This window comes from Procambarus clarkii, chromosome 85 (assembly GCF_040958095.1).
Source record: "Procambarus clarkii isolate CNS0578487 chromosome 85, FALCON_Pclarkii_2.0, whole genome shotgun sequence".
NCBI lineage: Eukaryota > Metazoa > Arthropoda > Malacostraca > Decapoda > Cambaridae > Procambarus > Procambarus clarkii.
Window position 1 is genome coordinate 21,456,914 of NC_091234.1, and position 12,745 is coordinate 21,469,658.

Here is a 12,745-nt window from a genome sequence, read left to right on the forward strand (position 1 = left end):
ATTACAGTGTGTGGTGCAGCTGTATATTACAGTGTGTGGTGCAGCTGTAGATTACAGTGTGTGGTGCAGCTGTAGATTACAGTGTGGTGCAGCTGTAGATTACAGTGTGTGGTGCAGCTGTAGATTACAGTGTGTGGTGCAGCTGTAGATTACAGTGTGTGGTGCAGCTGTAGATTACAGTGTGTGGTGCAGCTGTAGATTACAGTGTGTGGTGCAGCTGTAGATTACAGTGTGTGGTGCAGCTGTAGATTACAGTGTGTGGTGCAGCTGTAGATTACAGTGTGTGTGGTGCAGCTGTAGATTACAGTGTGTGTGGTGCAGCTGTAGATTACAGTGTGTGGTGCAGCTGTAGATTACAGTGTGTGGTGCAGCTGTAGATTACAGTGTGTGGTGTAGCTGTAGATTACAGTGTGTGGTGCAGCTGTAGATTACAGTGTGTGGTGCAGCTGTAGATTACAGTGTGTGGTGCAGCTGTAGATTACAGGGCATGTTTGATATAGCTGTAGATTGCATTGTGTGTTTGGTTTTCTTGTAGATTACAGGGATATGTGGTTTTAAAACGGTTTTATTGTATATTATAGATAGAGAGGCTTGGATTATGCCCATAAAGTTTACTGGTTAACAGAATTGTCTGGCCAGGCTGAGTAGTAGTGAAAGGACCCAAGTGATCTTGGTATCGCTTATTATTCACTGGTAAACTGGAAATAGTTTTCTTTCAATTGTAAACTTGTAGCGTGCTTAATATGCATGTGGCCTTGACGATTTAAAGTGCAATGTAATTTTACAGTTAAATAAATAAAGATTATTCGAAGGTACAACTTCTTTAGATGTTTCCCTCCAATAAAATATGTAATGTTATAAGCACACAATATGATAACTAGTTGTATATTTGATGTAAATGGTTACAGCAGTAGTTGTTGTATGATACAACAGCATCGTGATAATATGAGCCCTAAATTGTGGCTGTCGAGTGCCGTATTATGGCACTCGACACTATAGTCCAGTCACTATTTGTGGGATCAAAGCTAGTAAGAGGTGATGTTACTGTTGGCTCCTATTTTGTGAGAATAGCAGTTGAAGTAGATGCTGTGGTCAGATGGCCTAATGTTCCTGTCCACCTCAATCGGTGTAGGGCAAGGCTGCTCGTTAATTGGTTGATGGGAATGGCTTGATGTCATTTGTAGTATGTGGAATTCTTGGAACATTGAAGTAGCTGCTACATAATTTCTAATGTAGTTGCTACAAATGTTATGGCAACACAAAATCTTAACAAAGTACTCAGAACTGACCTTAAAAATTCCCCAGTGATAACTAGCCTACTACTGTATGTTATTTTTGCGTTAGCATGTACATACTGTACTGAGTTGTATACATGCATATATTTTCTGTGGGGAGCCCTGTCGGCTCCTTGAAGCTAGCTTACTGATTAAAGCAATTAGGTCATGGGGTGGTGGAAAGCAACTGGCAGAGTACAGCATTGTACTCTAGCATTGGCACAAGTAGTTTAGAATATAAATAATCATAGGAAGGTAATCATGGAGTTTGTCGATAAGAGGAAGATCAGTTGTGGGACATTAAAACATTGAGGCCATCTAAAAATGTGCACTGGATGATGCTGTCCATATGGTTCACACATTATATGATTGGGTACCCCCATGGTAACCAGCAAATTCAATCCGTTGTGGAAAGAATGACCCATATCATGGGCTGGGCATTAAGGACTTAATGGCCAGTGTAGGGTGGCAGCAGAAGTTTCAATGGACAGCATGATATGGCATCAACCATATTTAACTGCCTCTGGGTTACCAAGACCAGCTTGTACTTCAAAGATGCTAGTAAAACAAATATTTTTATTTTTGTTTATATATAAGTAATGTGTATATGTAATATATAAAAGGTAGAGGCACCATCAGAGGCCCAAGACTGCTCAACACGCTTCCACTACACATAAGGGGTATAACTGGCCGACCCCTCACAGTGTTCAAGAGAGAACTATCAACATCAGAGGCCCGAGACTGTCCAACACGCTTCCGCTACACATAAGGGACACAACTGGCCGATCCCTCGCAGTGTTCAAGAGAGAACTTGATAAGGACCTCCTAAGGATACCTGATCAACCAGGCTGTGACTCATCGTCAGGCTGCCAGCAGTCGTGTCCAACAGCCTGGTTGACTAGTCCAGCAACCAGGCCGCGGGAAAGCTCCCTGAAAGCTATAGTATGTCGTGTGCATAGCCCAACCAATACTAACCCCCCCCCCCCACCCCTTCCCAAACCGACACCATCCCTCCCCTCCTCACAGTCACCCTCGCCAACCAGCCCACCTCGCTACCTGTGTCCTGGTGCCCCCACACCCAGCTGGTGCCCCTACACCCAGCTGACATAACCGCTACACCAGCCAACTCGGCCATGACCCAGTGCATTTGTCCCCCACTATAGAATAATGCACATTTCAACTCTTAACCGAGTTGAAAAGGAAGGGGGTCCAAGCGGTCGGACAGGACTCCATAAGCCTTGAGGTGCCAACTACTACTCCTAAAAGAGGTTTTTGCCAAGTATGCAACAAAAACACCACCATAAACACTAACGGTGATGTTATTCGCTTGCACACCATCAATGAGGCAAGATGCAGAGGATCCCACCAGCCTCCAAACAAAAGCAATGACCAGCTACTATTAACAGTTAGGGAAAACACTCCCATTAACTTAACCATCTGAAAACCTCATGCAAGCGATCATAGTGACGTCTGCTAGAACATTGCCACACATCCCAAAAGCAGCCTGCCCCAATGCAGCAGCCAAACTCTCTAATCTTCTGAAAAGGGTCAATGACTCTTCAGAAGTAACAACACTGAATGCCAGCTGCAGTAGACCTGACACTGCCGCACGATATGATGCGACAGTATTCAGCATAAGATGCCAATTGAGAAAGAGCCAGGAAAGAAAGGGGAGTACCACTTGCTCTGAAACTGAAGAAAAACGACATAAGGAAATGAAGTGGCAAAAAGAGCACCAAGAAACCTCGTACTGCCACCTTGAGGAAGCCCATAGGAGAGGGAACACCAACTCAGCCACCTAATCCCTATATACATGACAATAAACCTGTGTCACAAATACCAAATGAGTAGAGTGGAGGTGGTTAAACCAGCCATGTACATCAGTGGGCTTATCCTCTGAAAGCTGTGAAAAATTTACACCAAACAAACCTGAAATCAAGACTGAGCCAGCCACCAGGGAGCTAGGAGAGCCCTTCTTCGATAGGACTCCAGCCAGGACAGAACCTCGAGCCACAGCTGGAACAGAGGGAAAGAGGTAAAGGAACCCTCACCGCAACCAGTCCAACTGAAAGGCATCCGCCCCAAGAGACCTGTAATCAGGGAACAGCATCGAGGTACAAGGGAAGGCGCAGAGACCATACCAACATTAAGAGGTCCATGTCCAGGTGCCCAAAAGTCTGACATAGCCACAGGAAGGAAGCGGCACCGATGATCCACTCTGTGGTAACAGGCAGGAACCAGGACAGACCGTCAGCAAGGATGTTGGACACTCCTTTCACATGAACCGTGCAGAGAACCAAACCCTGTTAAGCCAGAGGAAGAGCAATCCATAGAGTCCAGCTACAAAAAGGAAGGGACCAAAGGGAACTCCCACTGGGTGGGACCCTAGGGGAACAGTCTGAATGGAGCTAGATGAAGGAGCCCTGTGGAGTCCAAACCTTCCTCAATGCAGGCTACAAGGCTGCAAGCTCTTGGACCGTACTGTGTGCCTGACAAAGGAGTGGAGACCGTTACTCTCTGACTGGCTTGGCGAGCGCTGATCACAGAGCCACAACCAAGAGCTTCCGTGAAAATGTTGAGCGAAGGCAGAGGAAGGATCCAGGACCCTGACACCTGAAAAACCCAAAGAGGAAGCCAGCAACACCGCACCCAGTGCAGGTTCACACACAATGATCATGGGAACAGCAAGAAGGTCTGCCCTGGACCAGAAAAGCCTCCAAAACCAAATACAGCCCAGGGGATAAACAAGGCAGGCAAAGTTGAGGCTCCCGCACAGCCGCGGAAGTAACTGCCTAGTATGTTGACCAGACCACACACTAGAAGTTGAAGGGACGACGACATTTCGGTCCGTCCTGAACCATTCTCAAGTCGAATCGACTTGAGAATGGTCCAGGACGGACCGAAACGTCGTCGTCCCTTCAACTTCTAGTGTGTGGTCTGGTCAACATACTTCAGCCACGTTATTGTGACTCATCGCCTGCAACTGCCTAGTAACAAGTAACTGCCAAGTCACCCAAGGCCAACTAAATACCAACAGACAGTAGCACTGCAGCTGGAGCAAGGCTACCGGAAGCGGGACGAGAGGTGCCAACCAAGAGTCCCAAACTAGGCCCAGCTAAGTCCGAACTCGGGATGGAACCAAGTGGGACTTCCACCAGTTCACCAGGGGCCAGATTCACAAAGCAGTTGTGCAAGTACTTACGACCGTGAACATCTTTGCTCAATCTTTGACGGCTTTGGTTACAATTATTAAACAGTTTACAAGCATGAAAACCTCCCAGTCAACTGTTATTATTGTTATCAACAGTCTCCTGGTGCTTCGGAGCTCCTTGTTTAATAATTGTAAACAAAGCCGCCAAAGATTGAGGAAAGATGCACAGTTTCATTAGTGCTTGCATAACCGCTTCGTGAATCTGGCCCCAGGAACCCAAACCTGGCAAGCTGGGAAAGAACTAGATCTGAAGCAAGTATACACACAAGCTGGCTGGGAACCCAAACCAGACCTAAAAGAATACTCTGCCAAATCTACACCAACAGATCCAACACTTTCAGGACGATGTCCATGTCTCAAAATGCAAAAGTAAACTAAAGCATAGAAACAGCATAGTAGGCCAGCACAACCTGGCTACAACAGCCGAGAAGGCCGAGCCTGGTGCGCTGATGTATAGCACACAAACATCCAGTGCACCCCAAGCCAGCAAAAGCTGCACCATACCTGAGTAAAGACAGGAAACCCAAGGAACCTTCTCACCTTGAGCAAGGACCATCACAAGCGAAGAGGGCCCTCTAAGGGAGCAACCCCTGAAAACCCCAGGGACGAGAACCCTGAAGTGTAAGGGCAGCACTAGGGAGCACACAGGGAAGAAAACCCTGTACACATGCAGCTCCAAGCATCCTAAAGTCCTGGGGCTAGATTAACGAAGCAGTTACACAAGCACTTACGAACCTGTACATCTTTTCTCAATCTTTGGCCGCTTTGTTTACAATTAATAAACAGTTAATTAGCTCCAAAGCACCAGGAGGCTGTTGATAACAATAAAAACATTTGATTGGCAAGTTTTCGTGCTTGTAAACTGTTTAATAAATGTAACCAAATCCGTCAAAGATTGAGGAAAGGTGTACATGTTCGTAAGTGCTTGCATAACTGCCTCGTGAATCTAGTCTCAGGCTCATGCTACACTGAACAGTGTAAAGAAAAGCCATTGAAGGTATGAAACCACTAGTTGTACAGTACTTAGCTGAAGCAGATGGCCTGAACCCAAGCGGAGAGAGGCAACCTCATACACACACTACACAAATCAGCATAAAACTAAGGGGGCTGTGTTCGCCGGCTGACTGCAAGCTACTTTCTTCCCCCCCCTTCCCCCAAACAAGTGGGGAAGGTGGGGCAAATGAGCTGGCGATTGTTTTGAAACTTTCCTATCATTTATTGTACATTGTTTGCATTGTCGAGGCTATGGTCTCTTCTTTAGCCAACTGTGGTTTGATTTGTCTCGCTAACTTTCTGGGTGTATTTCCCGGTGGTGGCTTTAATAAATAGATAAATGCCCGAAACACTTTGCGTAATAGTGGCTTTAGGCATTGTATGTACTAGCTCTATCTATAAATCCATCAATCTTTGTAAAATCTCTTGTATGTATGTACCTTATCTAAATAAACATTTATTTATTTATTTTATAAATGCCATTGCTCCATGTGCCTTTGTGAGGGAGGAGGGAGGGAGGCTGGGTTCTGCTTCTCGGTCCCCGGTAGGCCCAGTACAGCTCTGCAGTTGATGCGACCCAGTAGATAGTACACTATCAGTGAAAGTATCTCCAGGGAGCCACAAAGGTTCCTTCCCCCCCCCCCTCCCCCTCCCAAAAAAGAAAGTATTCCCAAACAAGATTCCTAACAAGTCATTGATGGAAGAATGCCATACCTATTTACCTATTTTGCTTCACCAAATCAACAATTTATAGAGGAAAATAACAGCAGAAATACTTTTGGTTCCATTATTTGTTTACAAAATTTATTAAATACAATATGCCGTAATAGTGATGTTGATCCTTGTGTTGTCAAATAATATATGGTTGCAATATTAATTAATACATTTTTTAATTTGATATAATAAATGTATGTATAAGGACAATATTTGCATCATGACCAAATACATCTACAGAATACGTAAAAAATTATTTAACAGAGCCCGGTATCTTCTACAAGTACGTTAAGAACCGTCTCACCAACTGCTTGGGAAACCCTCATTCCTTGACTGTCAGAAGATGCTTGTGAACCATTTCTTCCTTGTTGATCAAGTGTGTAGTTTTGTTGACAAGAGCCATGAGGTGATGCAGGGAGTCAGACCAGCTATTCAGAAGCTGGGAATGTTCGGGGGTTGTTCCAAAGTTGACCACTCCCTCGAGTCTGTCCATGCGTGCTATGACCGTTCCAGAAACTACCAGTTGACACAGGAACTCTTCGCTCTCCTAGGGAAGCAATATAATGAGACATACTGCACCCATCACAACATGCCAATAAAATACATTCCACTAACACTGATGAGCAGGCAACTGGATTTATACATTTCAAATACAGGATATGTACTGCATATACTCAGCCTTCTACTATTAAAAGAAACACAATCATATGTAAATTAAAGAAACAGAGATATTGAAAAAGCTTGTAAGAATGTGATAAATTGTAAGAGATTGAGACTGATATAAATATTAAGATATATGGTGTGAGAAATATTGAGAGAGATTGTATGCAAGACTGATAAATATATATATTGAGAGAGAGATGGCGAGATTGTGAGATATTTGGAAAGAGACTGAGAAATTGATATGTATTGACAGATTGAGAGATTAAGATATTGAGAGATTGAGAGATACAGAGTGAGAAAAAGACATATATATTGAGAGATTAAGACAAGACATTGAGAGATTGTTAGATTGAGATATTGAGAGAATGTAGGAGACAGCCAATGTTCCAAGACATTGAGATATTGTTAGATTGAGATACTGAGAGAGATTGTAGGAGACAGTTACAGGAACATTCAGGCAATCTTGTCATAGGGATTCAAAAGTGGGCCAAAACCAGATGAGAATTAGAAACTCAAAGAAAATTTGCGTCTGGAAGGGTTGGATCCAAGGTCTGGTGGTCCCTGGTAAAAGATTGGCAGGATACTCATCCAAGGATACAATCCTGCCTCATCCTCCAGGAGGATGGAGCTGTTGCAACCACCAATCAGAAGGCTGATCTACTGACAAACCACTTTGCTGCCATGATGCAAGTCCCTGATCCTGAACAACATCCTCCACACCTAGTTCCAAGTACTGCATCAAAGATGACTGAATTGGTTATTCAACAGATGGTGTATCTTGAGATTATCTCGAGATGATTTCGGGGCTTTAGTGTCCCCGCGGCCCGGTCCTCGACCAGGCCTCCACCCCCAGGAAGCAGGCTGTGACAGCTGACTAACACCCAGGTACCTATTTTACTGCTAGGTAACAGGGGCATTCAGGGTGAAAGAAACTTTGCCCATTTGTTTCTGCCTCGTGCGGGAATCGAATTCCGCGCCACAGAATTACGAGTCCTGCGCGCTATCCACCAGGCTACGAGGCCCCTAGAGGGCCACTCACTCGAGAGCTGACCAAATTTATCAAGTGAAAGCACACTCACCTTAACTGAAAGGTCCAAGAGCTCTGCCATTCTCTTCAAGTGGATCCTAGTATAATACTTGGCCATCATCCGAATATTCTGTAAAAATACAGGGAAAAAAAAATAAAATAAAATTCTAAACTGGAAAATGTTCGGACTAGCCTGAATGCATACTGTACTTATTTATTTCATGAGCCATTACAAAATTATTACATAAAGGGTGTTAAGAGGGCTGGAACAATGTGTGTGTTCCCTACTGCAGTATGTAATATCTATGGAGATACTGTACTAAAATTTTGACTCCATACTTCATCATCGGTGGGCGAAAGTGTTAATAGCTTCCAGCAGAGTACTTCGATGTACAGTAGGAAACTGATGGCCAATATTCATGACCCATAAAGAAGTTGCAATAAATTTTTCACTGTCAAGAAAAAGGGGAATTGAAGAATATCAACAGACTAGATTGTAGTGTTACTTTTAGTGCAGTTTGAATGCACCAAACTTTCTTAGATGGTCAAGGTCAAGCAATTTTTCCCTATTCTATATTTTAAGTAAATACAATTAGGATTGTCAAGATATTGAATTGAAACCTTCCTTGAATTGAAATTGAAATAAGTTTATTGAGGTAAAATACACACAAAGGGATGAGGTAGCTCAAGCTATTCTCACCCCATTGGGAGAAAAAAAAACCCCGTAAGCTATCTCAAGAAAGAACATGAATACTTGCCATAATAAAAACATGAAAACAAACTTACATGCTCAACCACACGGTTTTTGAGCTTTGTCCAGCGGTCGTTGCCCTCTTCATTGTTTGGAAACACTGTCGTAGCTTCTGACCTCAGCTCTGCCTCGTACACATCACACAGCCGAGACCATTTGATTAACTCGGCAGTTACAAACAATTGCAAAAGGTCTCTGAAAATTTCCAGAAATTAATCATAATTATAGCATTTTTGGGCCACAATTCAATACATTACATAGAATTAATGTTACTTAAAATAAGAATCTCCCTAAACATACAACTTTCCATTATCCATTGCACATGCTGAACCTCTTGTGTACATTTGAACTGGGTTGTGACAATGACAGATATGTTATTGTCACAATGACAATGGGAACAAATATGTTAATACAATACACCACCCTATATGATGAAATCATTTAGAGCCCTTTAACATTAAATCAACAAGTAAGAAAGACTAACTAGGCAACAAAACTCTAAGATCATGTTTCAGGGTCATTCCACTCCCTCTCAAGGTACAGGCATGGGAAGGTGCTGTACAGTCACCACTCACGCCTCCTCTAGCAAGGTGGTGGATGCTAGACAACTGATGACCGAGACAACACATGCACCAAGGTAAAGAGGACAAGAGCAAATATTTCTCAGAGCAACGAAATACTGATGTGCGCACGTCAAGCTGGCCAGATATAATCTTCTGTGGCACCATACGGCTCAGCATCCCAGGAAACTAGATTATATGATGCAGGTTTTAATCAGAGAGCCGTGGACACACACTAGCTATGCTACCATCACCTTCAATTACCACTGGTAGCATCACCATGAACACCACAAATTTGCCACTCGGTTATAAGAATACACATCTTTCAGCATGTCAATTTGTCATATGCCATCAAATAAATGCATTAACCAGAGAAATAACACATAACATGCAAGTAAGTATTTTTGGATATGCAAACTTATGTTTTTTGTTTCTCATTCATTTTTCTCAATTGTTTAAAAGGAATTTGGTTGAAACTTGACCACAGTAGTGGATGCATCAGATGCAGCAGAAGTGTAAAGTATGAGGAGACTCTCCACCCTCTTCTACTAATGGCACCATCTTTGATCTATATTTACTCAATAGTGAATTTCAGCAACTTCAAATGTACAAATAAGCTATACAGTAGTTTCAAAGTCATTCTTATTTATACATATTATATGTAATGTTTATTGTTCTTTAGATTTGACAATTTGTTTCTAATTTACAACCTAATTTATAGTCTTATTGAGTTATAAATTTCAAAATGTGTAATACTGTATACATATGAAACCAACAGCGAAGAGCAACAACGAAGGGCGAGGAAATGGAGGAAAGTATGCCATGAGACTTCATATTGTCACCGAGAGGACTGCAGGTGGGACACCAACAAACCAGCCACTTGATCACCATAGAAATGGCAATTAAACATACTTCAGAAGCTCCAGAGGCTTAGATCAGAGGAAAAGGCAGAAGCTGCAAGGTACGTCATCGGACCAATCTTCTGAAAGAGGTGGAACCATGAGAAAACAGCCGGGTTCAGACACTGAACAAGCAGCACCAGAAACCAAAGGTAGACCAGACACCAAGAAGCCACAATCATCATCATTCCCCTGTATGTATCTCCAATTTTACTAGGACACAGCAAGAACTGGACTGGGAAAAAACAAAAAAGTACAGAAATGTACAGTACAAAAGTACTGTAAACGTAAAGAGTACAGGAACCCCCAAGGAGCCAGAAGATGAACTACATGTACAGTCCAGCTCCAAAGAGCCAGGGACCATAGAGAATTTCCCCCCGTTAAGAAAATGAACCATGGAGAGTGTGTCCAAATGAAGCCAGACTACAGAGCCCAGAGGGATTCTAGCCCTCCACAGCACATGGCCGCACACTCTCGCACAGTACTGCGAGCCTTCTTGCCAAAGGCAAGAAGACCATGGCCCTTGACCAGCTTGGTGAGTGCTAGTCACAAAGCCCCAAACAAGTGCTGGGCCATCTGTGAAGACACTGAGCGAGGGTGGAGGAAGGCACCAGAGAACCAAAGCCCAAAAAGACCGAAGAGGAAGCCGGAGGCACAGCAGTTGGCAAAAGATCCACCCCCCCCCCCTCGAAGATCGCACCCAGCGTTCACAGGCACAAGGGAAGAGCCGGCCGTCGAGAATTAAAAACAACTTCCAAAGTCATGCTCTGCCCGAGGGGAAATAAAGACAAAATTTAGGCTCCGACACAGCTGCTTTTGAGCAACTGCTGGGTCACCCAGCATCCACTTAACACCAACATACAGTGGTGCTGCAGCTGAGTCAAGGCTGCCAGAGGCAGGGACAGTGAAGTTGACCAAGAATCCCAAACGAGGCCAAGCCAATTCTGAACCTGGGATAGAACCAAATAGGACTTCCGCCAGCTCACTAGGAACCCAAACCCGGCGAGCTGAGAAAAAACAAGATCCCTGGACATCAGACACATGGACCAGCTGGGAGCCCACACCAGCCAGTCATCAACATATCTTCTCGAGGTTAGCTTAGAGATGATTTCAGGGCTTAGCACCCCAGCGGCCCGATCCTCGACCAGGCCTCCCTTTTGTTACACATCCCCAGGAAGCAGCCCGTAGCAGCTGTCTAACTCCCAGGTACCTATAGCATCAGGGAGCCACAAGGGGCTTCCCCCAAAAAAATTGTTTCTCAAAAACATAAAAAAAATCTAAAAAGTAACTTGGCAATATGAAGATTACTTTTTAATAAACTAATTAGGGTCAAAATATTGGAAATGTTTACATTTTTAGCATAATTTTTTTTTTTTGGGGGGGGGGAATGATTTATTAATTTTTTGTTTTACTGTTTACTTAGTTATATTTTAGGCTGTCTTTCAGTAAACTTTGGAACACATTAACAATCTTTTCTTTTCCCTTCACAGTGTCTAGAGTGTGCAACGGTCTCCTAAGTAATCTATACGTGCAAGAAATATTATGAGGCATTAGTAATTTATAGGAAAGGCAGCCAGACCTGGGTGTGCCAGCGACCAGACCCTGGGTGTGCCAGCGACCAGACCCTGGGTGCGGCAGCGACCAGACCCTGGGTGCGGCAGCGACCAGACCCTGGGTGCGGCAGCGACCAGACCCTGGGTGCGGCAGCGACCAGACCCTGGGTGCGGCAGCGACCAGACCCTGGGTGCGGCAGCGACCAGACCCTGGGTGCGGCAGCGACAAGACCCTGGGTGCAGCAGCGACCAGACCAGACCCTCGGTGTGGCAGCGACCAGACCAGACCCTGGGTGTGGCAGCGACCAGATCCTGGGTGTGGCAGCGAACAGACCAGACCCTGGGTGTGGCAGCGACCAGACCAGACCCTGGGTGTGGCAGCGACCAGACCCTGGGTGCGGCAGCGACCAGACCAGACCCTGGGTGTGGCAGCGACCAGACCCTGGGTGTGGCAGCGACCAGACCAGACCCTGGGTGCGGCAGCGACCAGACCAGACCCTGGGTGTGGCAGCGACCAGACCAGACCCTGGGTGTGGCAGCGACCAGACCCTGGGTGCGGCAGTGACCAGACCAGACCCTGGGTGTGGCAGCGACCAGACCAGACCAGACCCTGGGTGTGGCAGCGACCAGACCAGACTCTGGGTGTGGCAGCGACCAGATCCTGGGTGTGGCAGCGACCAGACCAGACCCTGGGTGTGGCAGCGACCAGACCAGACCCTGGGTGTGGCAGCGACCAGACCCTGGGTGTGGCAGTGACCAGACCAGACCCTGGGTGTGGCAGTGACCAGACCCTGGGTGCGGCAGCGACCAGACCAGACCCTGGATGTGGCAGCGACCAGACCCTGGGTGTGGCAGTGACCAGACCAGACCCTAGGTGTGGCAGCGACCAGACCAGACCCTGGGTGCGGCAACGACCAGACCCTGGGTGTGGCAGTGACCAGACCAGACCCTGGGTGTGGCAGCGACCAGACCCTGGGTACGGCAGCGACCAGACCAGACCCTGGGTGCAGCAGCGACCAGACCCTGGGTGCGGCAGCGACCAGACCCTGGGTGTGGCAGTGACCAGACCAGACCCTGGGTGCGGCAGCGACCAGACCCTG

At 45.7% G+C, this 12,745-nt stretch overlaps 1 protein-coding gene across 2 annotated transcripts in view; it reads right to left on the reverse strand.

Moving 5' to 3' along the window:
- Positions 1-6,251: 6,251 nt before the first annotated feature.
- Positions 6,252-12,745, reverse strand: part of Rpn5 (regulatory particle non-ATPase 5) — a 37,036-nt gene continuing 30,542 nt past the window's right edge. For both annotated transcript variants that reach the window (XM_045728479.2, XM_045728480.2), the window contains exons 7-9: positions 8,669-8,828; positions 7,935-8,012; positions 6,252-6,739 (exon numbers count right to left, since the gene is read on the reverse strand). In XM_045728479.2, coding sequence (XP_045584435.2) covers positions 6,515-6,739; positions 7,935-8,012; positions 8,669-8,828 — 463 coding nt within the window. In that variant the 3' untranslated portion in view covers positions 6,252-6,514. The remainder of the gene's footprint in view (positions 6,740-7,934; positions 8,013-8,668; positions 8,829-12,745) is intronic.